This window comes from Oncorhynchus keta, chromosome 10, assembly GCF_023373465.1.
Source record: "Oncorhynchus keta strain PuntledgeMale-10-30-2019 chromosome 10, Oket_V2, whole genome shotgun sequence".
Taxonomy (NCBI): Eukaryota; Metazoa; Chordata; class Actinopteri; order Salmoniformes; family Salmonidae; genus Oncorhynchus; species Oncorhynchus keta.
Genome location: NC_068430.1, coordinates 25,943,990 through 25,970,566, shown reverse-complemented (window position 1 = coordinate 25,970,566; position 26,577 = coordinate 25,943,990). Strand labels below are relative to the sequence as shown.

At 42.8% G+C, this 26,577-nt stretch overlaps 1 protein-coding gene across 4 annotated transcripts in view; it reads right to left on the bottom strand.

Annotated features, from left to right (window-relative positions):
• cadpsa (Ca2+-dependent activator protein for secretion a) overlaps positions 1-24,615 on the bottom strand; it is a 155,013-nt gene extending 130,398 nt beyond the window's left edge. For 2 of the 4 annotated variants that reach the window (XM_052526749.1, XM_052526751.1), the window contains exons 1-2: positions 24,408-24,615; positions 23,756-24,119 (exon numbers count right to left, since the gene is read on the bottom strand). In XM_052526749.1, the coding sequence (XP_052382709.1) occupies positions 23,756-24,094 (339 nt within the window). In that variant the 5' untranslated portion in view covers positions 24,095-24,119; positions 24,408-24,615. The remainder of the gene's footprint in view (positions 1-23,755; positions 24,120-24,407) is intronic. The other 2 variants (XM_052526750.1, XM_052526752.1) reach the window with 2 other exon arrangements.
• Between the last annotated feature and the right edge of the window lie 1,962 nt (positions 24,616-26,577).

Sequence of the window (26,577 nt, the reverse complement as noted above, 5' to 3'; positions counted from 1 at the left end):
GGTCCATCAAATCAGTCATTTATCAAAGTCTTTATCACACACTCACAACATGTTGAGGGGAGGGTAGCCAACCATTCTGCCATCATTTTGCCAAGGAACATGATACTGTTCTGAATTAAAATGTATTATCAATGCTCCCTTCATGTGGTCTCTCTCCTTTGTCCTCTACACATTTTTTTCAGCTTTTGATATCTGAGAGAAGTGAAACACTAATGTCTAAAGACACGTCTACCAACCCACCCCTGGACCTCCTCCCCATCTGTCCCATCCCACCGCTGCCCCAAGTTACTGTTACCATGGTCACCATGTCACAGACAACTCCACAAAGCCCTGTAGTAATTACCCTGAATGGGGTCAAGGTTCAGAGTTCAACATGACCTTTTCATTACCAGCCTCTCTGTCGAGGACTAAGCTGAAGCCCTGATATTATCAGTGGTCAGGGTAATGATTATAGCACAGATTATAGCTATGGAAGTGACATTTATCCTTATCAACCATCCAATATATAGAGAAACTCAGTCATCATCAGCTGTGGATCTTCACCCTACCCAGCCCCATTCACCTCTCTGCCAAGTACGGATAAATAACCCATGTTTGGGTGAGAGGGATGTCTCAGCAGATCACAGGCCACAGGATTTTATGAAGACTGAACGCCAGCCAAACCTCTCACCCCCAGATGCCTACCACAATCAGACCCATGTGATTAATCAGCAGTGGAGCAGATGGAGTGGACATCGTGTCTGGGGTGAACTACAGTACCACAGACTCTCATAGATGTGACCTTCACAATACTTCAAGTCATCCATCCATCCTGGAACAATCTCTCTTCCTCTCACACTTCTAACTGCTTCATCCACTCTAGCTTTGCTGTCAGCACACCAAGGACAGCAGTTGGAGGTCAGCCTACATTCTGGGAGGTCAGCCTACCTTCTGGGAGGCCAAGCATCTTTCTATGTATTTATTTAGCCAGGATAGTCCTGTGAGAGTTCACTCTAAGAAGGACAGTACTGTATGGGAACTGTATATACAGACCATTATAGCGCCTAGTCTCACCCGGCCTTGGTACGAGTGAGTAAGTGAGATTTTTCTGAGAGTAGACAATGACATGGTATCTCTATATACTTGAACAGGGAGTGTCAGAATTGCCTATGTTCCAAATACACACAATTGCCACTGTTTTCCAGGGAGTCCTGGGTTCCAAAAAAAGGCACAACTCTGTACACCAGACAGCAACGCTTACACACTGACAATACAATAAACATGTTCCACATCTATACCCCAAAAAAGCACCGCCCCGCATGCCTATGTGTAAACATGGTGTAAGGCAGTAAACAATATGCCCACCAGGGATGTATTACTTCCACATTACAATGAAGGAAAAGGAAGAAACACACCCACAGAATGAACATGACTGCTGTTAAGTGTAGAGTCTGTAGTCAAGACACTTTTTTTGTAATTTTTCAGACGCTCTTATCCAGAGCAACTTACAGTAGTGAGTGCACACATTTTCAAAAAAAAAATCTGTACCGGTCCTCGTGGGAATAGTCCAATACATTGACATGAATCAGGGGAAATCTGTACTGCCAGGGCTGGGGGTTGGGGTAGAGGGATAGGGTAGCTGGCATGGGGAGGGGCAGATGTGCATGCGGCTTTAGGAAATGACGTGAGATAGTTGCCACAGTATATTCAAACACACTTCAATAAATCCCTGTCCTCGACTCCCGACTCCAAATCCCACAGATTTGAGAGGACTGGATTTGGCAGAATCTGAGAGCAAGTATTTTCTCCATATGGCCTTCACCTATCTAGTGCTTTCAGATCTGGGTTTACTATGGGAATTGTCAGTGTATTTGGAACATAGGCAATTATGACACTCCCTGTTCAAGTGTATAGAGATACCATGTCATTGTCTACTCTCAGAGAAATCTCACTTACTCACTCGTACCAAGGCCGGGTGAGACTAGACGCTATAATGGTCTGTGTATACAGTTTCCATACAGTACTGTCCTTTTCAGAATGAATTCCCACAGGACTCTTATGTGCCTAACGAAGCATTGAATTGTATTTGTTTACATTAGAGTCCATCAAACATGGGCCTAGATTTACTAAGCGCTTGCACCTGTGCCATGTTCACTAGCTCCCTTTTCTATTGAATCTTTATTACTTTGAGTCTGTCCTTAAATGAAATCAACTGCTATGTCTGTACAAGAAACAAGGCACATGTCTGCGTGTAATTATTTATAATATGTTTATTAAGATGGGCACTTTGACAATGTTAGAATTGATTGCTTTTTACATCCCAGATGCAAAATAAAATATAATGATAGAGATATTGTGGATAGAGTACGTACATAAATGTGTGTGTCTGTGTAATATGATATCCTCATCCTAAGACAGAGGCAGACCAGCCATGGCAGCACTCCAGACTACACACACCAACACACGAATACAGTAATACCAGGGAATTAGGAGAAGGTCAGTGTGCTGACTGGGGTTTGGCACACTGAGTCAGTAGTTACACTTGCCTTTTCTGCCACCCTTTTAGTGATGAACAGACACAAAGCAAACAGGCACACTCCAAACATTGGAGGACCAGGAGGAGAACACTCCTTATTCCAATCACTTTGGTACAGCATAATGTATGTGTATGAGATCATGTTGCTATGACATTTTACTCTGTGTCCTTCCATTAGATTAACAGCAAAGTCATAATTCTAGAAATCTTTTACATTAAAATATATATTTGTAAGTAATTTAGTCATGTTTTCCCAGCTCAAGCAGCTCAGACTGTGTTTCACTTACAGATAGACCCCAGTGGTTCAACAAGGTAACTTAGTCTCTATTCTACTCATTGACTCAAGTCCTCTCCTGTGTTTTACTGTGTCCACTCCACTTAATTCATAGCGCAGCACCGGCCCTAAGCCCCCAAGCTAGCAAACATCAGGCTGAGGGTTTATGTAATGCACCACTTTAATGGCATGAATCTAATCATCTCTGGCACAGGATGGAATATTCCCTCGAATGATTGTTTTACTGAGCCAGCTGGCCACAAACAATGCTGACTCCTGAAAAGGCATGCTCTTTACAGGGTCAAGGAGCAATACATTGTGTGTATAGTAGGAGACTGTGTTATGGATGTTCTGTACAAACATGAACTGTATGTTGCACATACTGTACTTCAATGCAGATTAAGTCATGCATTTTTTCAGTGTGCATGTTCACACACCACGTGTGTGTGTGTGTGTGTGTTTGTTTGTTTCATTCATTATGTTTGTGTTCGTGGTTTGTATGCCTGTGCCTGGCACATGCCTTGTATCTCGTAAGTGAGTGAGAGCTCTGTGTGGGGGTGGAGACATCACAAAGATCCCTGGTCCTCCAGGAAACTGGACCTCTGCTGATATAGTTTTTCTCAATTGCTAAAACACAATTTCTGAAACCTTGCTCCATTTCCTGAAAACATTAAACACAAAACGTCATCTTCAAGCACTATTTACATAACCTCTGACTCCTCTTGCAAAATGAAACATTCGCCTCAAAACAGTTTTACCTGTGTTCAAAATCAAACACTGCTCTCAAATCATAAACAAAGTGATCAAAATGATATACACTCTCAAGTAGTCAGTTAACAATACACTGGAAAATAGAAAACACATTGTTCAAAACATACAATTCTCAGGGAGAAGTACATTTTTTATCTAAAAAAATATTCATCTTTTTCCGTCATTGTCTTTTGATTAACGAAAACATTTTCGATCATAGTAGCTCAAAATTTATCAGAAATTACTACTCTGCTTTGCTCTTTGCAATTTTGTTTTTTGTTCTTCCTCCACCTTGTACCCCTATCAGTGTAGCCTAGTGGTTAGAGCATTGGACTAGTAACCGGAAGGTTGCGAGTTCAAACCCCCGAGCTGACAAGGTACAAATCTGTCATTCTGCCCCTGAACAGGCAGTTAACCCACTGTTCCCAGGCCGTCATTGAAAATAAGAATGTGTTCTTAACTGACTTGCCTGGTTAAATAAAGGTAAAATAAAATGTTTAAATTAAATCTCACAAACTTGTCCTTTGTCTCTGTGATACTGTAATTCTTGTTCTTTCTTGATATGAACCTGCAACCAGTCAAAATCTATTGAGCAGTCAGTACTGTTACAGTTTTTCTCAATTGCTAAAACACTTAAACCCATTGGCTGAACAAAGTTCTCAGTTGCCTGGACTCATTTAGCTAATTATGCAGTCTGTTGTCAATACCTTAAACCATTTCATATGATAAAACACAATTTGCAGATCTCACTTAGACTTTTCAGCAAAACTCTAAAGACATTCTCATTCTCAAAACACATTCTGCACTCTAATGTACATGTCATCCATACTGGTAAACACAAGTGGCAACAATCAAATACAAATAGAGAACATATGTCATTGATTGAACACAACCACTCAAAATTGATTTAACCTGTTTCAAATGATGCGACACAACCAATATAAGCCAGTTCAGAGAGCAAACAGGTTGTTGAAGGTGGGAAGGAGAAAGTCTGAGAATGGATACTGTAGTACAGTGCATTATAGGCTGTATACTGTTTAATGGATGAATTGCATGGAATTGTTAGTAGAACAGGTTTGTGAACTCCGCCCCAGGACCAGCTGGATGAGGGGACTCTTTTCTTTGCTCAGCTCTTGGCATTGCAGGGCTTGGTAATGATATGAGAGGGGGTCATTGTATTTTAGATGTTTCCAAAACTTAATTGCTCTTTTTTGAGTTTTTATTATTAGTGGATATTGCCCTAATTCTGCCCTGCATGCATTGTTTGTAGTTTTCCTCTGGACTTGTAGGAGATTCTTACAGAACTCTGCATGCAGGGTTTCAATTGGGTGTTTGTCCCATTTGATGAAATCTTGTTTTGCAAGTGGACCCCACACCTCGCTGCAATAAAGTGCAATTGGTTCAATGACATATTCAATTAGTTTTAGCCTAATTTTAATAGGTATTTCAATTTCAATTAGCTTTTTAATGGCGTAGAGTGCTTTAATGGCGTAGAGTGCTTTAATGGTGTAGAGTGCTTTCTCTCTCAGCTCATTCACTGCCTCATTAAGGTGCCTCGTTGAGCTTATTTTTAAACCTAAGTAATTGTAGTGTGTACAGCATTCTATATATTTTGTACCAATTAAGAACTTTGGTCGAATTCCCTGAGATCCTTTTTTTTAAGATACCTTTGTCACAAATGTTTGTTTTTGACAAAGAAACTAAAAAGGAAAAGACAGACCAACAAGCTACTGTACAAAAGATGTGCAAGGGAGTATTCAACCACATCTCTGAAATAAAATGATTGCTGAAGAAAGAGTTTTGAATTGCAGATATTATAGGTCTGGAGCTAACATGCAAGTCACTTGCCAGTGCCAATGCTTTTGGGCATTTCCATCTGAAAGGACCAATGGGCACCAACATGTGAAGTCTACAGAAGTATGTCAAATTGGGTTTCAAATGAAAGCTACGACTATATGTTTGAGAAATTAAGGCATTAGGAATAAGCAAAGGCTTTGATTTTGGTCAAACAGATGGAAAAGGGGTCTTAGAAAACATCTACCAGAAAAAGTCTTAAAAAGGTATTAGAAATACATCCAAACACAATTATGTTGAAGTAAAGACCCCTGCCAACTAATATCAATACTTACATTTAGTCTGAGAAATGATTTGCCTTCTGTAAGTTTAAGAAACCTTTCCTTGTGCCTATTTTATAATTTCTCTCCCTCGTAAGAGATTCGTCACAGATTTAACAAGTAAAGGTAGACCTACCTATTAGTTAATGTGTTTACTAATATCAAGATTGTTTATGAATGAATACGTGATTAAAACTCATAACTGTTATCAAATCGGTAACAGAATTACAGAAAAAGCTGTAACGGAATTATTGCAATTGAATTGGCTGCAATGGGAAATCATAGCAGTCACAAACCACAGTTGGGTCACCTGCTACTGTCCTCCCTTCCACTGGCGTACTGTTATGTTCAGCTGATGTTTTTCTCTCATTTGGTGGTCAAAGCAAGAGTGTGAAAACAGTCTGGAAAACCTGTGTGTGTGTGTGTGTGTGTCTGTCTGTCTCTTTCTCTCCTGCTCTCTCTTCCCCGGCTCTTACTGACACCTATAACTAAACCTCTTTCCATTTACTTTATTAACAAACATCCTAACCCACTGAGCACCGACCGACATCGGACATTGAAAAGTAGCTGAATTTTGGTCAGTCGCCCTGGCCAGACAAAATCTGAACGAATCATAGACATCTATGTTTCACAAGTTTGCAAAGCACAGTAGAGTTCAGTACAGTAGTGTACAGTCCAGTAAAGAAAAGTAGAGTACTGTATTGTACTGTGTTGTACTGTCCAAACTTGTGAAAGATAGGCATCAATGATCGTTTCAGATTTGGTCTGGTTCAAACAAACCAAATGTGGATTTGTTTGGGGGCGGAGCTCTTTAAAATAATAGCCAGTCTGTAGAATAATACCCAAATGTGCATTTTCTCTGATGAATCCCCTTTCCTATTGTTTGGGGCATCCGGAAAAAATATGAGGTGAGGTGTGCGCTACCATCTGTCCTGTGTCATGCCAACAGTAAAGCATCCTGAGACCATTCATGTGTGGGGTTTCTTCTTTCACAATTTTACCTAAGAACACAGCCATGAATAAAGAATGGTACCAACACATCCTCTGAGAGTAACTTCTCCCAACCATCCAGGAACAGTTTGGTGACGACCAATGCCTTTTCCAGCATGATGGAGCACCTTGCCATAAGGCAAAATTGATAACTAAGTGGATCGGGGAACAAAACATCGATAGACCTTAATCCCATTGAGAACTTGTGGTCAATCATCAAGATGCGGGTGGACAAACAAAAACCCACAAATTCTGACAAACTCCAAGCATGGATTATGCAAGGATGGGCTGCCATCAGTCAGGATGTGGCCCAGAAGTTAATTGACAGCATACCAGGGCAGATTGCAGAGTTCTTGAAAAAGAAGGGTCAACACTGCAAATATTGACTTTTTGCATCAACTTCATGTAATTGTCAATAAAAGCATTTGACACTTATGACATGTTTGTAATTACACGTCAGTATTCCATAGTAACATCTGACAAAAATATCTAAAGACACTGAGGCAGCAGACTTCGTGAAATTTAATATTTGTGTCATCCTCAAAACTTTTGGCCATGACTGAAGTAGCCATATCTAGGAAAAGTTCCAAAGGCTGGGCATAATATAGTGTATAAGAGGTCATACAATATGTATCTAACTGCACATTGAAACAAATATAAATTATATAAAGAAAGATAGATAAAAGTTTTGGAGTACCTTAAATTGCATTTTTGGCAAAATGGTTAACTCGGCTCTATCTTTGGCAAGATTAGCTAATTTAGGCATGACATGCCAACAACACATTCTGAACGTATATACATCCATGCATAACTGACCAAATGATGAAAGACTATTGTAATTTTGAATTCCATAAAAATATATATTGTTGTCTAGCAACAATGACAAGCCACCTGGGTCTGACAACATTGGTGGAAATTATTGAGGATGATAGTGCACAATATTGCCACTCCTATTTGCCGTGTGTAACCTCAGGCCTGGAGGGAAGCCAAAGTCATTCCACTACCCAAGAAGAGCTCAAACCAATCAGCCTGTTACCAACCCTTAGTAAACTTAGTTATACTCACAGACATGATTCAAACAGTATTAGAAATGTCAGTGTTTTCTATCCAAATATACTAATAATATGCATATCTTATATTCTTGGCATGAGTAGCAGGAAGTTGAAATTGGGCACGCTATTTATCCAAAAGTGAAAATGCTGCCCCCTATACCTTAAGAAGTTTAAACTACTCGCACACAGCTCAGACATGCATACCCCACAATACATGCCACCAGAGGTCTCTTCAGAGTCCAGAACACACTATTGAGGGCCACACAGTACTACATAGAGCCAGGACTACATGGAAATCTATTCCACATCAAGTAACTCATACAAGCAGTAAAATCAGATTTAAACGGATAAACATACACCTTATGGAACAGTGGGGACTGTGAAGGGACGCACACACATGCACAGACACACGCACACACATGCACAGACACACGCACACACATGCACAGACACACGCACACACATGCACAGACACACGCACACACATGCACAGACACACGCACACACATGCACAGACACACGCACACACATGCACAGACACACGCACACACATGCACAGACACACGCACACACATGCACAGACACACGCACACACATGCACAGACACACGCACACACATGCACAGACACACGCACACACATGCACAGACACACGCACACACATGCACAGACACACGCACACACGATAACGTATGCACTATAAACACAGGTACAGTTGGATTTTGTGTTGTATATATGTGGTAGAAGAGTAGAGGCTTGAGGTACACACTTAATGTGTTGTGAACTCTGTTGTGAAATGTAATGCCCAGACGGCATCCCTAGCCATGTCCTAAGAGCATGCGAAGACCAGTTGGCTGGCGTATTTACAGGCATATTCAATCTCTACCTATGCTGTCCCAACATGCTTCAAGATGGCCACCATTGTTCCTGTACCCAAGAGGGAAAAGGTAACTGAACTTAATGACTATCGCCCGTAGCACTCCCCTTCGTCATCATGAAGTGCTTTGAGAGACTAGTCAAGGATCATATCACCTCTACCTTACCTGCCACCCTAGACCCACTTGAATTTGCTTACTGCCCCAATAGATCCACAGACAATGCAATTGCCATCACTTTGCACACTGCCCTATCCCTTCTGGACAAGAGGAATACCTATGGAAGTATGCTGTTTATTGACTATACCTCAGCAATCAACACCATACTACCCTCCAAGCTCATCATTAAGCTTGAGGCCCTGGGTCTGAACCCCGCCCTGTGCAACTGGGTCGTGGACTTCCTGACAGGACGCCCCCTGGTGGTGAATGTAGGAAACATTACCTCCACTCCGTTGATCCTCAACACTGGGGCCCCACAAGGGTGCGTGCTCAGCCCCCTCCTGTACTCCCTATTCACCCATTGTTGTGTGGCCAAGCATGCCGCCAACTCAATCATCAACTTTGCAAATGACACAACAGCAGTAGGCTTAACTTCTTGATGCACCCATCCCGTTAGCGGGATCATTTTCGTCAATATCCGCTGAATTGCAGAGCGCCAAATTCAATACTAATAATAATATTTAATGTTCATGAAATCACAAGTGCAATATAGCAAAACACAGCTTAGCTTGTTGTTAATCCACCTGGCGTGTCAGATTTAAAAAAAAAAAAAAGCTTTTCGGCAAAAGCATACCAAGCGTTTATGTAAGGACATCTCTCTCAGCAGACAAAACATTACAAACAGCTAGCAGCAAAGTAGATTGGTCACGGAAGTCAGAAAAGCAATAAAAATGAATCGCTTACCTTGATGATCTTCGGATGTTTGTCACGAGACGCCCAGTTACACAATAAATGTTAATTTTGTTCCATAAAGATTATTTTTACATCCAAAATACCTCCATTTGGTTGGCGCGTTATGTGCAGAAATCAACAGGCTCGAGCGGTCACGACGGGGCAGACGAAAATTCGAAATAGTATCCGTAAAGTTCGTAGAAACATGTCAAACGTTTTTTATAATCAATCCTCAGGTTGTTTTTATAATATATAATCGATAATATTTCAACCGGACTGTAGCTTCTTCAATAGGGGAGAGAGAGAACATTGCTCCAAGCTGTTGTGCATGCAAAACGCTGCTGGCAGCAAGCCTTCCAATGACGCAATGTGATCTTTCTCGCTCATTTTTCAAAATAAAAGCCTGAAACTATGTCTAAAGACTGTTCACACCATGTGGATTTTCCTCAGGTTTTCGCCTGCAATATCAGTTCTGTTATACACACAGACAATATTTTGACAGTTTTAGAAACTTTAGAGTGTTTTCTATCCTAATCTGACATATGCATATATGCATATTCTAGATTCTGGGCCTGAGAAATAGGCAGTTTCATTTGGGTACGTTTTTCATCCAAACATCAAAATACTGCCCCCTACACTCAAGAGGCTAATTACCAATGATGACGAGAGGTAAGGGCTTTGGGGTTGTGGTGCCTGGAAAATAACCGCTCACTCAACGTCAATAAAACAAAGGTGATAATCGTGGACTTCAGGAAACAGCAGAGGGTGCCTCCGCCTATCTACATCGATGGGACCGCAGTTGAGAAGGTGGAAAGCTTCAAGTTCCTTGGCGTACACATCACTGACAAACTGAAATAGACCACCCACACAGACAGTGTGGTGAAGAAGGCGCAACAGAGCCTCTTAAACCACAGGAGGATGAAATTTGTTTTGTCACCTAAAACCCTCACAAACTTTTACAGATGCACAACTGAGAGCATACTGTCGGACTGTATCACCTCCCACAACCGCAAGGCTCTGCACAGGATGGTGCGGTCTGCCCAATGCATTACCGGGGGCAAACGACCCGCCCTCCAGGACACCTACAGCATCCGGTGTCACAGGAAGGTCAAAAGTATCATCAAGGATATCAACCACCCGAGCCACTGCCTGTTCACCCCGCTATCATCCAGAAGGCGAGGTCAGTACAGGTGCATCAAAGCTGGGACCGAGAGACTGAAAAACAACTTCTATCACAAGGCCATCAGACTGTTAAACACCCATCACTAGCACATTAGAGGCTGCTGCCTATAGGCATAGACTAGAAATCACTGGCCACTTTAAGGAATGGAACACAAGTCACTTTAATAATGTTTACATATCTGGCATTACTCATCTCATATGGATATATACCGTTTTCTATACTATTCCACGGTCTCTCTTTCACTTAATAATGTGAATATATTTTGCATTACTCATCTGACATGTATGTACTGTATTCTCTACTATATCTTAATCCAGTCCTCTCTAAAATAAATTTTTTTTTTTTAAATAAATAAAAAAAATGCTCGGTCATACGTATATAGTCTTAATTCATTCCTACTTACATGTGTGTATTGGGTATATGTTGTGTAATTTGTTAGATATTACTGCACTGTCGGAGCTAGAAGCACAAGCATTTTGCTACACCCGCAATAACATCTGCTAATCACGTATGTGACCGATACAATTTGATTTAATGTGATATAGCTGCTGCCTTGGCTAATAGGGATCCATAATAAATACAAATACAAATTCCGTTATCGTGGAATTGCCCTTCCACAATGAGAGCAAATTGCTGCTGAATCGAACGATCATAAAGACTGGGTTGTGGCTAGGAACATTAGATTGGTCATTCTAGCTTCTTCCCTTCCTTGAAGTGATCACTGATCTAATGAGATTGGAGAAATCAACGGTTCCACATCATAGCTTTAACCAATCCAGCCTAATCAATGATTACTTTGAGGTAGGGACTGGGAGTCAGGAAGGATGCATTGTAAGTAGTGTTGGAACGGGCAACCAGAATACCCACAGCGCCACTCTGACCACAGTTCTCTTTCTCCAGAGTGCTTTGGGCCAGTGGGGCGTCAATCTATGGTCTATTACCAGTGAGCCTTTGCCTCACCCCCAGGTCCAACCCAGCTCTCTCTTGGCCATTAGGCTTGGTCAAACACAATAGTCCCCTACTATCCTCAGGTGCTGGTTATGGGAATGGGGGATTTTTCCTCTCAGCTCCCACTGTAAGAATAAGGATAATGTCCCAAAAATAGCTGTGTTGGAGTGAGTCTCCAAACTATGAGAGACAGTGAAAACGGAACAGATTGCCTACATTAACAGCTCAAGCCACCTCCACTACCGTAATCCATCTATACAGCGAGACATTGAAGTGTGGAAACGCAAGAAACGCCTTGGCATTCAAGAATACAAACAACATACAGCATGGAATAGCATGGCACATAGTGTAACATTTTAGAATAATAAAACACAGCTATGTGTATGCAACATCTGAGCTCGTGGCGGGGGGTTAGGCTAATAACGTGCGCCTTTGGTCTTGACATACCCATTCTGTGGGTGTCGCAGGCACCCACCATTACAGCTATAATTGATCATGCTCTGTGTTCGTGCGTTCACAGTGACTGACTGCACTGATTACCCTTACCACCATGTGTCTGTATAAGTGTATGTGTTCAAGACAGGAAGTGTAGTGCATGTGTGTGGTATGTGTGGGTACATTGTACGTATGCGTTGTGTTCATGTGCCTGCGCACATGCATGCGTTAAATGTGTGTACAGACCCTGGCGAGGATACAGTACTCACGGACTGGCTGCACAGTAGGAAACCTGACATGGCATCATTAGGTGCTTACACCATGTCATCATGAATTAAGCAGGGAACTATTGAACCAGTTTTGCAACACAAAGCTGTTAGAGAGCAAGGAGAGAACGTGAGCGCCGTGACACTTTCACCGCACACAAAACCATACGCTTATTTTCCATATCACACAAGAGAATGGCCCTGGACTGTGTGTTCACTCACTAAAACATGCAAGGTCTGCCTTTTATGACATAACTCAAAGATTATGTTCCAGATTTGCCTGGTGATTTGTACACAATGTACATAAATTAGATATTCTCATATTTTCATGTCAAATACAAGTATAGATTTGATACATTTCTGAAACTCTCATGTACTCTACTGTACACCACTCACTCGTGGTGTCTAAGAAAGCCATAAAAGTCATTATTTCTCTCCAAAAGGATACATTTCATTGCCAATTTTGAAGCAGGACTACTAAATCTGTCCTCTGTATCACTCTTCCATCATTGCACCTCTCTTTCCCTCCATCAGTACAGGGAGTAGCTGAGCATATTTGCATCACAGTTAGCTGTCAATGTAGTGGCGCCTGTGCTAATGCTAAATGAAAAAGACACACCCTTCAGCCCTGGTCTCTGTAGTTTTATTGGTCTAACTTTGGATGGTGAAGAGATACTAGAACTCATACTGCTGTTTAACAGTCTTTTGTTTCTTGCACGCTGCCTTCCTCTGAACTCAGACAAATACCGATGTCGGTAAAGTGAAGACTTATTTTATCAAATCAATTCTCTGTAATTATTATTACGTGATTAAATTAATCATGTAAATGTAATTAACTAGGATGTCGGGGCACTAAGGAAAATCTTCAGATTACATATTTATAATTTTCCTAATATAACTCTTCAGATATTTTAATATCTGATTAATTAGTCTTCTGAATTATTCTTTACCTCAAGTTAGTCTCATTCCAAACGTCGTAAATTGTTGGTTATCTGCACAAACCCAGCCTTTACTATGAATCATTCATACATCAATTGTCTTAATCATTTCTTTACTAACTAACTAAATAATCACTGAAATGCATAAACAAACACAGTAGATATGGTTACAAGGAAATGATAGGGGAGGTTCCCTAGTGGGCTAAGCAGATATGACGGCTTGGTGGACAAAGGGAAGTGGGTGTGGACTGAAAATGTCGGGAAAGACAAAGGGAATCACTACACAGTTGATAATTATATTAATTGAAATGCTAATCATTTGCATATGAACGCTCACTCATTCGGGAATAATTGCAATAAATATATATTTATGCCCAATGTGTCGTCGTGATCTCTGTTGGAATCGTCAGTCCTTCTGTTGGAGAGTTCATCTGAGTCTCTCTCCCTCTCTGTTTCCCTGAAGAGCAAAGTATTTCGTGGTTAGAATGGATACTTCAGAGTACTGTTTTCATGGAATAGATGTTTCGGCGGTTGTCGGTCTTCGCATCCCAGTTTGACATAATTTCTAGCTGCAGACTAGTAATAATTATCTAAGATTTGCTCTTATTCTGTAGGGATTGATAGTCTCAGAGTTGAACCATTTCCTACCGTGTAGCCACTGCTCCACGTGGTATGGTTAGGAATTCAACAACCATTGCACCCTTAGCTTACGCTGAGGTTTTTGTGGTCTGAAGAGGATTTCCTCAGGTTTTATTCATAACAGTAGAAAAGGGCTGTGCCATGACGCCAGTTCATGTCTGTGCTCACTGGGGCGGGCCAATGACTTCCTTTTAAAGCTTTATTACATCATTTCACAAATAGTTTCATCTTTACTCATTAATTTTATACAAGAATTAGATGCAAACCCCATAATTGAGAAATGTACATATTCAGAGATAAAGTTAGGTGTGTTTCCTGTTTAGAAAATAAAACACACTTGTCATACCCATCCCTTAAGTGTCCACTGACCATTCCCACCTTCTCACAAGTGGACATTTTGTGTCAAATCCTTTGTTCTCTCTATGTGTCTCATCCTGCATGGCCAGGGGGAGAGAGTCTCTGCCAGGAATTTACGACCTGAGATAACAGAACCTGGTCGTAGGAGAGAGAGCGAGAGAGAGGGGGGGGGATGCCACGATCTATACCCAGAAAGGGCCACGTCATGACACCGAGTAGAGCAACGCAGCAGACTTCCTTTTCACCGAGGCAGTATCCCACTTAACACGAGAGGAGGGGAGGTTGTAACTCTGTCCCGTTACCTGTCTCATATGCCTCAGAGTAGGTGGCTGAGCGGAGACAAAGACATATTACTTGTTAACGCAGACAGAACAAGTATCCATGGACAAAGGTGTCGGCTCATCAAAGAGGTGAAATTATTTAAAGGGAGTCCTTGTTGTGTGGAGCCCTGTGTATCTGTTACTCTGACAGATTTGTATCCAAAGCCCTGCCACTCTGGAGGCTCCTGAAGAGAGAAGAGAGAAGGGAGATAGGGAATAGAATTTGGGGAAAGGAGCAACAGAGAGATGGAAGAGGAAAGTGGATGAGAGAAGCAGGGGTGATGAGCTGTGAAGATAAGGAGAACAAAGGGATGGGGGAGATACCCAGAAGGAAAGGAGCAGGGTGGAGGAGAAGTATAGGAGAAAAGCAAGGAGAAAAGTGGGGGAATGGTAGAAGAGAAGTAGAGAAGAGTGAAGGAGAGAAGGGGAGATGGAGTGGGGGAATGGTAGAGGAGGGGAGGAGAGGAGCAGAGAGGAGAAAAGCATGGTTGCGGTGCGGAGGTGTTGGACTGGTTTCATCCAGGCCTATGGGTTGGAAAAGAGGCCATATGGCCTGATTGTGCTACTGTACCGCCTCAGCCTCACCTTTGTGTAATACTCCTAGAATGGGGAATAAATAAAAGACAGTAGGGAGCAGGAGGTTGTTACCATACTGCAGCTCCTTCTGCGTTCAACTCTTGCCTGTGTTTTGAACAATTGGTTTGGCATACAATATTTTTGAGAAGTGGTTGAAACAACGGAGCTAGTTAACATGTTTCATTTTAGATCATTGGACTTGCCAGGCTCCTGTCTAATTAGAAAACATGTTTTCAGGAAACAGGTTTCAAATAATATATCACAATGAAAATAACTTCATATCTAAAAAGGCCAAGATGTTTGTTTTGCCCAAGCAATATAGACCCCACTAACACAACAGCTGCTAATTTTCTCATTTTAATAAGCCCACATTTTCACTGTGGTATTTGAGGGAAAGTGAGAAAAGGAGTCATGTGCACAAACATCCAGCAGAAACATTGAGAAAAGAACTTGATGACGGATACAATCACTGTCATAGAGGCCTTTTAGGTATATCGACTGCTGGGAGGAAATTAGCTCAAATTCCAGGCTGAAGGCTCACTGAAAGACAGAGAGAGAGCGAGCGAGAGGAAGAGATAGGAAAAGAGAGAGACAGGAAAGGAGAAGGGGGGGGCCTGAGACAGAGAATAGGAGGGAGGGAGGAGATACAATCAGACAGAAAGGAGAGAAGAATACAGGGAATATGAGAGGGGAGATAGAGATCTACATCCATGTGAGAGAATTATGAGAGTGAGAGTTACAAGACAATGTAATAATAAAGATACAATTTTCTCAGTCTGAGCTAGCCAATCAGGTTCAAGTGATAGTAAAGGCTAAGCCCAAACTCACAATGAGGGAGTCTTCTCTACTGTTGCAATAACATCCACTTATCATCCTGTTACTGAGAGTATGTGACCTTAACACAGAGGGACCAATCAAACACATATACTGTTTCAAACTGAGAACCACAGCAAGGCTTGCATTCAGAGACTATCTCAAGCTAGGTCCCCTGACAACCCTAAAGAGAGAAGACAAATCAACTGTCTTGTTTCTAGCTCAGATTCCATTCAATCTGCTCAGGGTGGGACTTGAGAGCAGACAATAGCAATCACATATACTGACATGTGACGCAAGTGTCTGTGTACACAATAACAGTAAATGATGAGAGAGAAAGGTGAGCCTACATCCCCCCCATAATTGTCTAATGGAGCAAACCCCAAAGACTGCATGAAAACCAACCAGATAAAGATGCAAATTAGTCAAGGAGAAATAACGAGACCGATCCAACAAAGACTTTAGATGTGCCTTTAGCTCTGTTTTTCATAATGGGGAATGCAAGAGAGGGTATTGTGAGATTCATTTTAAAGGGATACTTCGTGATTTTGGCAACGAGGCCCTTTACCTACAGTGTGTTCAGAAAGTATTCATATCCTTTGACTTATGCCACATGTTGTTGTGTTACAGCTTGAATTCAAAATTGATTAAATATTGTTTTCTACACACTATACTCCATAATACTCCAATCAACACACAATACTCCATAATGACAAAGTGAAAATATGTTTTGAGAAATTATTGAAAATGTATTGAAAATGAAATACAGAAACATCTCATTTACATAAGTAATCACAGCCTGTTAGATTCACCTTTGTCAGTGATTACAGATGCAAGTCTTTCTGGGTAAGTCTCAGAAACATTAATGTTGTCTAGGTAAGCAACTCCAGTGTATATTTGTCCTTGTGTTTCAGGTTATTGTCTTGCTGAAATGTGAATTAATCTCCCAGTGTCTGGTGGAAAGCAGACTGAACTAGGTTTTCCTCTAGGAGTTTGCCTGTGCTTAGCTACATTCCGCTTAATTTTTATCCTGAAAAACTCCCCAGTCCCCTCCCGATTATAAGCATACCCATAACATTATGCAGCCACCACTAAGCTTGAAAATCTGAAGAGTGGTACTCAGTAATGTGTTGTATTTGCCCCAAACATAACACTTTCTTTTCAGAATAAAAAGTAAATTACTTTGCTAATTTTTTGCAGTATTACTTTAGTGCCTTGTTTCAAACAGGATGCATGTTTTGGAATATTTTTTATTATGTACGTGCTTCTTTCTTTTCATTCTCTCAATTAGCTTCAGAAGGACGCCTCCATCTTTGTAGTGACTGGGTGTATTGCTACACCATCCAACGTGTAATTAATAACTTCCCCATGCTCAAAGGGATATTCTATGTCAGCTTTTTTATTTTTACCCATCCATCGATAGGTGCCCTGCTTTGGAAGGCATTGGAAGACCTCCTTGGACTTTGTGGTTGAATCTGTATTTGAAATTCACTGTTCGACTGAGGGGCCGCACAGATAATTGTGTGTGGGGTACAGAGATGAGGTATTCCAAAATCATGTTAAACATTATTATTGCACACAGAGTGAGTTCATGCAATTTATTATGTGACTTTTTCAGCAAATGTTTACTTCTGAACTTATTTAGGCTTGCCATAACAAAGGGGATGAATACTTATTTACTCAAGACATTTCAGCTTTTATTTGTAATGAATTTGTAAAATGTTGTAAAAACATAATTCCACTTTGACATTATGGGGTATTTATTGTGTGTAGGCATGACTTTAATGGGTCAGACAGGACAATATATATAATGGGTCAGACAGGACACCCCAGATACTGTACAATCACCAGCTCATCAAGTAAAGGATCAAGAGCAGTAATTAAGTGCCCTCTATTTTATGGTGGACCACTGTTTGACCTTGCATCCATTCACTCAACATTAGTCATTTTTGTAATGTGTCAAAGATAGTTTCTAAATGGAGCAGACTAACCAGTCTGACAACTTATTCCAGGAGAGTGAACCCTCGCCACTCATCTCCACAAAATGTCGGCTAACAAGAACCACCCATCAGACTGCATGGTGTATGTTTCATGAGACTCACTAAATTGTCTGGTGTATTTCATCATGCGAGAAAGGGATCATAACATGTTGTCACCATGAGAAATCAGCACCTGCAAAGCCTTCCTTGGAGTATTACGGATGGACAACTGTAATCTCAGGAGCCCCAGTATCTGCTGATTTTCTTTACCCCCTGTCATGGAAATCTCATAATGGCCAGTTTGAAGGTAATAACAAAAGCCAGCAGACACTCCGCCATCCAAGCACCGTAGTTGCACATCCCTAATATACTGACACATGATTCCTTTACGACGACGATAATAAATAGGCCTATTAGTCCATTAATTGTGGAAGCCTAGTATAGGCTAGGAGGAATACTGTAATTCTATTCCATGAAGAAGAAAAAGGAAACACCTTCATATTAAGGGGATCAGATAACAGGTCACTCCGAGGTAAAGAAACCTCAGAAGATCTTCCTGTAATAGTCTGTAGCAAGATGGAGTAGCAAGATGGCGCCAACAGAGAGGGTTGCCTCGCTTCTAGTCCTAACTATGCAAACTATGCAGTATTTTTTTTTTTTATGTATTATTTCTTACATTGTTAGCCCAGAAAATCTGAAGTATTATTACATACACCCGGGAATAACTATTGGATATCAGAGCGACGTCATGACCAGGAATACAACTTTCCCGAAGTGGATCCTTTGTTCGCACCACCACCCAGGGCATTTCATCTGATCACAGAGGACGACCCAAAACAACGTCGCCGCAGAAGAGGTAGACGGAGTCCTGGTCAGACTTCGGAGGCGTGCACATAACTTACCGTTTTCGAGTATATTACTCGCCAAAGTCCAGTCTCTAGATATTAAGGTAGATGAAATTAGGGCAACTCCATTTCACGGAAACAAGGCTCTCTCAGGATATGTTGTCGGAGATGGTACAGCCACCGGGATTCTTTATGCGTCGCGCCGACAGAAATAAACATCTTTCTGGAAAGAAGAAGGGTGGGAGCGTATGCTTCATGATTACCAACTCATGGTATAATCGTAACAACACCCATGAACTCAAGTTCTTTCGTTCACCTGACCTAGAATTCCTCACAATAAAATGCTGACCATATTATTTCCCAAGAGAATTCTTGACGATTGTTGTCACAGATGTGTATATCCCCCCTCAAGCCGATACCCCGATGGCCCTCAAGGAACTTCACTAGACTCTATGCAAACTGGAAACCATATATCCGGAGGCTGCATTTATTGTATCTGGGGATTTTAACAAAGCAAATTTGAGAACAAGGCTAGCTAAATTCTATCAGCATAGTAATTGTAGCACTCATGCGGGCAATACACTGGATTACTGCTACTCTAACTTCCGTGAAGCATACAAGGCCCTCCCACACCCACCAGTCGGAAAATATGACCGTGACTCCATTTAGCTCCTCCCGTCCTATAGGCAGAAACTCAAACAGGATATACTCATGACAAGAACTATTCAATGCTGGTCTGACCAATCGGAATCCAAGCTTCAAGATTGTTTTGATCGCGCGGACTGGGAAATGTTCTGGGCAGCCTCAGAGAATAATATTGATTCATACGCTGATTCAGTGAGTGAGTTTATAAGGAAGTGCATTGGAGATGTTGCACCCACTGTGACTACTAAAACCTACACTAACTAGAAACCGTGGATAGATGGCGGCATTTGTGCAAAACGGAAAGCGCGACGACCGGATTTAACCATGGAAAGATGACTGGGAATATGGCCGAATACAAACAGTGTAGTTATTCCCTCCGCAAGGCAATCAAACAAGCAAAATATCGGTATAGGGACAAAGTGGAGTTGCAATTCAAGACACAAGACGTATGTGGCAGGGTCTACAGGCAACCATGGACTACAAAAAGAAAACCAGCCACATCACGGACACTGACATCTTGCTTCCAAACAAACTAAACACCTTCTTTACCCGCTTTGAGGCTAACACAGTGCCACCGACGCGGCCCGCTACCAAGGACAGTGGCCCACCCTCTCCTTCTCCATGGCCGACGTGAGTAAGACATTTAAATGTGTTAACCCTCGCAAGGCTGCCGGCCCAGATGGCCATGCACCCCCCCAACTCAATCATCAGGTTTGAACACGACACAACAGTAGTGGGCTTGATTACCAACAACGACGAGACAGCCTACAGGGAGGAGGTGAGGATACTCGGAGTATGGTGTCAGGAAAACAACCTCGCACTCAATGTCAACAAAACAAAGGAGATAATCGTGGACTTCAGGAAACAGCAGAGGGAGCACCCCCATATCCACATTGATGGGACAGCAGTGTAGAAGGTAGAAAGTTAAGTTCCTCGGCGTACACAAAACTGACAAACTGAAATGGTCCACCCACACAGATAGTGTGGTGAAGAAGGCGCCACAGCGCCTCTACAACCTCAGGACGCTGAATAAATGTGACTTGTCACCTAAAACCCTCACAAACCTTTACAGATGCTTAATTGAAAGCATCCTGTGGGGCTATATCACCTCCCACACCCGCAAGGCCCTGCAGAAGGTGGTGCGGTCTGCACAACGCATCATCGCGGGCAAATTACCTGCCCTCCAGGACACCTACACCACCCAATGTCAAGAACAACAACCACCCGAGCCACTGCCTGTTCACCCCGCTACCATCCAGTAGGCGAGGACAGTCCAGGTGCATCAAAGCTGGGACCTAGAGACTAAAAAACAACTTCTATCTCAAGGCCATCAGACTGTTGAACAGCCATCAATAACACAGAGAGACTGCTACCTCCATACAGACTTGAAATCATTGACCACTAAATGGATCATTAGTCACTTTAAAAATGTTTACATATCTTGCATTACTCATCTCATATGTAAACTCAACTGCGTTTATTTTCAGCAAACGTAACGTGTAAATATTTGTATGAACATAACAAGATTCATCAACTGAGACATATACTGAACAAATTACACAAACATGGAATAATGTGTCCTTGAACAAAGGCGGGGTCAAGATCAAAAGTAACTGTCAGTAGCTGGTGTGGCCACCAGCTGCATTAAGTACTGCAGTGGTCATGTGGTTTGGCCTCAGGCCAGTAAGTGTGAGTGTCCTCCTCATGGACTGCACCAGATTTGCCAGTTCTTGCTGTGAGATGTTACCCCAGTCTTCCACCAAGGTACCTGCAAGTTCCTGGACAATTCTGGGGGAATGGCCCTAGCCCTCACCCTCCGATCCAACAGGTCCCAGACATGCTAAATGGGATTGAGATCCGGGCTCTTCGCTGGCCATGGCAGAACACTGATATTCCTGTCTTGCAGGAAATCACGCGCAGAACGAGCAGTATGGCTGGTGGCATTGTCATGCTGGAGGGTCATGTCAGGATGAACCTACAGGAAGGATACCACATGAAGGAGGAGGATGTCGTCCCTGTAACGCACAGCGTTGAGATTGCCTGCAATGACAAGAAGCTCAGTCCGATGATGCTGTGACACACCACCCCAGACCATGACAGACCCTCCACCTCCAAATCGATCCCGATCCAGAGTACAGGCCTCAGTGTAACGCTCTTTCCTTTTTTGTAACGACGATTAACGCAAATCCGACCATCACCCCTGGTGAGACAAAACTGCGACTTGTCAGTGAAGAGCTCTTTTTGCCAGTCCTGTCTGGTCCAGCGACAGTGGGGTTGTGCCCATAGGCGACGTTGTTGCCGATGATGTCTGGTGAGGACCTGCCTTACAACAGGCCTACAATCCCTCAGTCCAGCCTTTCTCAGCCTATTGCGGACAGTCTGAGCACTGATGGAGGGATTGTGTATTCCTGGTGTAACTCAGGCAGTTGTTGTTGCCATCCTGTACCAGTCCTGCAGGTGTGATTTTTGGATAAACCGATCCTGTACAGGTGTTGTTACACGTGGTCTGCCACTGCGAGGACGATCAGCTGTCCATCCTGTCTCTCTGTAGCGCTGTCTTTGGCATCTCACAGTACAGACATTGAAATGTATTTCTCTGGCCACATCTGCTGTCCTCATGCCTCCTTGCTGCATGCCTAAGGCACATTCACACAGATGAGCAGGGACCCTTTGGTTTGTTGTTTTTCAGAGTCAGTAGAAAGGCCTCTTTAGTGTCCTATGTTTTCCTAACTGTGACCTTAATTGCCTACCGTCTGTAAGCTGTCTTAACGACTGTTCCACACGTGCAAGTTAATTAATTGTTTATGGTTCATTGAACAAGCATCGGAAACAATAAAGATGAAAAGTTATTTGGATTTTTACGAATTATCTTTGAAAGCAGGGTCCTGAAAAAGGGACGTTTCTTTTTTTGCTGAGTTTATATACTGTATTTTATACCATCTATTGCATCTTGCCTATGCCGCTCGGTCATCGCTCATCCATATACTTATATGTATATATTCTTATTCCATCCCTTTACTTAGATTGGTGTGTATTAGATTGTTGTTGTAGAATTGTTAGATTACTGTGCGATATTACTGCACTGTCGGAACTAGAAGTACAAGCATTTCGCTACACTCGCAATGATATCTGCTAACCATGCATGTGTGACCAATAAAATGTTATTTGATTAGATGTATTTAGTCTATCTCTGACTTCACCATTTTAAAAATATATAATGGAGATATCCAGATGGATGTCATCACTGCTCTGACTTTTTGCTGTCACCACAATGGCCGCTGTATTAAAAAAATTGGAGTAAATCTGCATGTATTAAAAATGGCCTCATATGCTGCCCACTGGATGGGATATTAGATGGACATGTTACTCATTTTAAGTTTAAGGGCTTTGAGAGAAGGAAATAATATGTTACTTTTAGCAAAAACATTATCTTGAATTAAGCCAGTCTATACATTTTAATTATTTAGGAGATGGACAACGTTATTCATGCTGAAAAATGCAAAGCTAATACAGTATGTAAATGAGGCTGATGTGATTGTAATATCTCCTGGCACTTTACTATACAGGTAGCTTAGATCAAAGCTCTACATGACCAATAGGTTTCCACTAGCAGGTGTGTGTGTGAATTTTCTTGACCATGACTAGGCTACATTTTATAATGTACTAGATGCAGTGGAAATTCATCTGTCAGATGAAATATAGGCCTACAGCACATTTCCCGTAGACAACAATAGAAATGCTACTCTGTGAAATAAGCAATTAGTCAGGTGTTAGAGGTTGTTCGTGTTTTACAAGCTTTACTTGATTCATGTAGGAACAGAAGGATGATTATCCTCCCTGGAGGCTAGACTTATGGAAGTGCTACTACATTGGGCAGGGTACCAGAGCAGAGTCTCTGACAGGCAGTGGGTGAGATGAAGGTGGCACTTTAAATTACCCACAAACACAAAACACAATTACCCACAATATTTACAGCTATATGGCACTTCCTTGTGATTGAATTAGACTACATTTCAACAGGAGATGCACTTAAAGGAAACTATGTGACTGTGCAACTGGTAGACATGTCACTGATATAGTTTTGCTGCTATTGAAATATGCCTTTACTGGACCTGCTTCTTTCCAACACCAGTATCAGAAGAGTGGGGGCTGCACTCAAACCGCCCCCCATCATCAGAGCTCTATTAGTTAACATTATACAAGGGTGGTTCCCTTCTAATAATGACTACCCTACCATTAATCCCATGCCAGAAGACTAGTTTCATGATATACTACAGTATAGGATATATTTTAATTACTTTAAAAAAGTATGTAGTCACTGTTGTGTGTTTATTATTTACAGTGGTCTTACCTTCTGCTGTCGTCTGGCCATGTCGGTGGGTTGCTTGGCATTAAAAGGGTAGGCAATGCAGCGCATTACAAAGACATAGAGCTGGAGCCTCTTCTTTCGCTCTTCCTCCTCCCTCTGCATCTTTTCCAGATCATCTTTCTCCTTATCGCTGGCCACCGAGGGGCTAGGGCTGGATGGGCGAGCACTGCTTCCCCGGCTCGAGGGCTGGAGCCCACCAGAACTCTCGGTGGTCCGGCTGGGTGACACCCGTGCGCCCCCGGTATTTGGTGCCAACACCTCTTTGCGTTCTTCTTCTACCATCTCATCCGCTTCCTCCTCACTGGAAGATGGGTCCAACATGTTGGTGGTCTTGGATGGAGACTATCTAGACAGAGTGAGAAAGCGGAGATCAAAAATAATATTAGTGCCACAGGTTTTTCAAGAACGACAGTGTTCAGAGACAGCTGCTATCTGTGTTGCATTGGCAACGCTAGAGGGGGGAGGGGGGGATGAGTAGAAAAAAATACTGATAAACTCGATGTAAACCAGGAAACGTCAGTTGAGAGGAATTACGAAAGCCCAATACTGATGTAGAAAGAGGGTAGGCCTGGGCTGGTCAAACTCTGCACAAAAAGCTATTGAATTCGAACAAAATAAATGTGTAGTTGCTTACCCTACGAGTTTTCAGCGTTTAACTCTCCAGTCACCGCCGTGGATTTGCTAGGATGCTATGAGAAGGGGTGGGGTCGGATGAAAGACGATAAAGAACGCTTTTCAGTAGCCTGCTAAGCAACGCGCGGATGGGGAAGGTACCGGGAACTGACCATGGTTCTGAATATAAAGGCGAATTATAGCGGGCGGTGGGAGCGCAGTTGACGCGACAACCCATTTACTACATCCACCTGATGATCTGAGACATCTCCAATGGAGATTCTCACCAATTACGCCTTTCCCACATCAGTATTTATTTATTCCCAATATTCAATATTATTTCCGCAAACTCCACTTGTTGCCCTATTCTGAATTTGATACATGGAATAGTAAATAGTCAGACTTGAAGTGCATGATTTAATCGACTATTAATTCCTATATGTTTGTATATTATAGTGCCTATGTTGCATTGTTCCCTAGTAGGCCTAGGGTAATATTGCCTATAGGGCCTATATCCTACGTATCAGAATTGAGCTGCAAAATTAAATCAGTATGGTGATGACATATATGCGTTATAGAAAACACATTTAGCCTACACATCTCCACGGTTGTCATCAATCTTCAATGCTGACAGCATGATACCTGGCCCTGGAGTAATTGTCAACGTTTTGTTAAAAATACATTAGATTTGAAAAAATAAAATAAACATAAACTGCTGTTTTAAGGATGAAATTTCAACCACAGGAGTGTGTCATCATGGTAATCAATTTTCAACATACACAAACCTTGTATAAAATATGTTGAATTCGTACCTTTGAAACAACACAAGATCTTCAACATTATATCCACTATCAGAAATAAAACACGGCTGTCTTGGGAAGAAGGTGAGGACCAATGCGCAGCGTTGTACGTGTTCATCTTTTTTAATGTAAACTGAACACTGAATAACAAAACAACAAAGAAAATAACCGAAACAGTTCTGTCTGGTGCAGACCCACAAAAACAGAAAACAACCACCCACAAAACACAATAGAAACCAGGCTCCCTAAATATGGTTCTCAATCAGGGACAACGATTGACAGCTGCCTCTGATTGAGAACCATACCAGGCCAAAAACAGAAATGGCAAATCATAGAAAACTAACATAGACAACCCACCCAACTCACGCCCTGACCATACTAAAACAAAAGACAAAACAACGGTACTAAGGTCAGAACGTGACCCCCCCAACGGTGCGGACTCCGGCTGCAAAACCTTAACCTATAGGGGAGGGTCTGGGTGGGCGGGCTCTGCAGCTCCTGGCTGACCGACGGCTCTGGCAGCTCCTGGCTGACCGACGGCTCTGGCAGCTCCTGGCTGACCGGCGGCTCTGGCAGCTCCTGGCTGACCGGCGGCTCTGGCAGCTCCTGACTGACGGGCGGCTCTGGCAGCTCAGGACAGACGGGAGACTCTGGCAGCTCAGGACAGACGGGAGACTCTGGCAGCTCAGGACAGACGGGAGACTCTGGCATCTCAGGACAAACGGGAGACTCTGGCAGCTCAGGACAGACAGGAGACTCTGACAGCGCTGGGCAGGAGGAAGACTCTGCCAGCACTGGACGGGAGCACCTGTAGGAAGGAGACGGAGAGACAGCCTTGCAGGTCGCACTGCAGCACCGATCCTGCCCAACCCTACCTGGCTGAATGCTCCCCGTAGCCAGGCCAGTGCAACGAGGTGGAATAGCCCGCACTGGGCTGTGCTGGCGAACCGGGGACACCATGCGTAGGGCTGGTGCCATGTAAACCGGCCCGAGGAGACGCACTGGAGACCAGATGCACTGAGATGTACCGCACCGGGCTATGCACGCGCACCGGAGACATCGTGTGCCTCACGGCATAACACAGTGCCTGCCCAGTCCCTCTCTCTCCACGGTAGTTGGCGCAGGTCTCCTACCTGACTTTGCCACACTCCACGTGTGCCCCCCCCCGATACATTTTTGGGGCTGCCTCTCGGGCTCCCAGCTGCCCTGCCGTGCTGCCTCCTCATACCGCCGCCTCTCAGCTTTCGCTGCCCCCAGCTCTGCCTTGGGGAGGTGATATTCCCCAGCCTGTGCCCAGGGTCCTTTGCTGTCCAGGATCTCCTCCCAAGTCCAGTTCTCCAGGTATCGCTGCCTCTCGTTACCATGCTGCTTGGTCCTTTCTTGGTGGGTGGT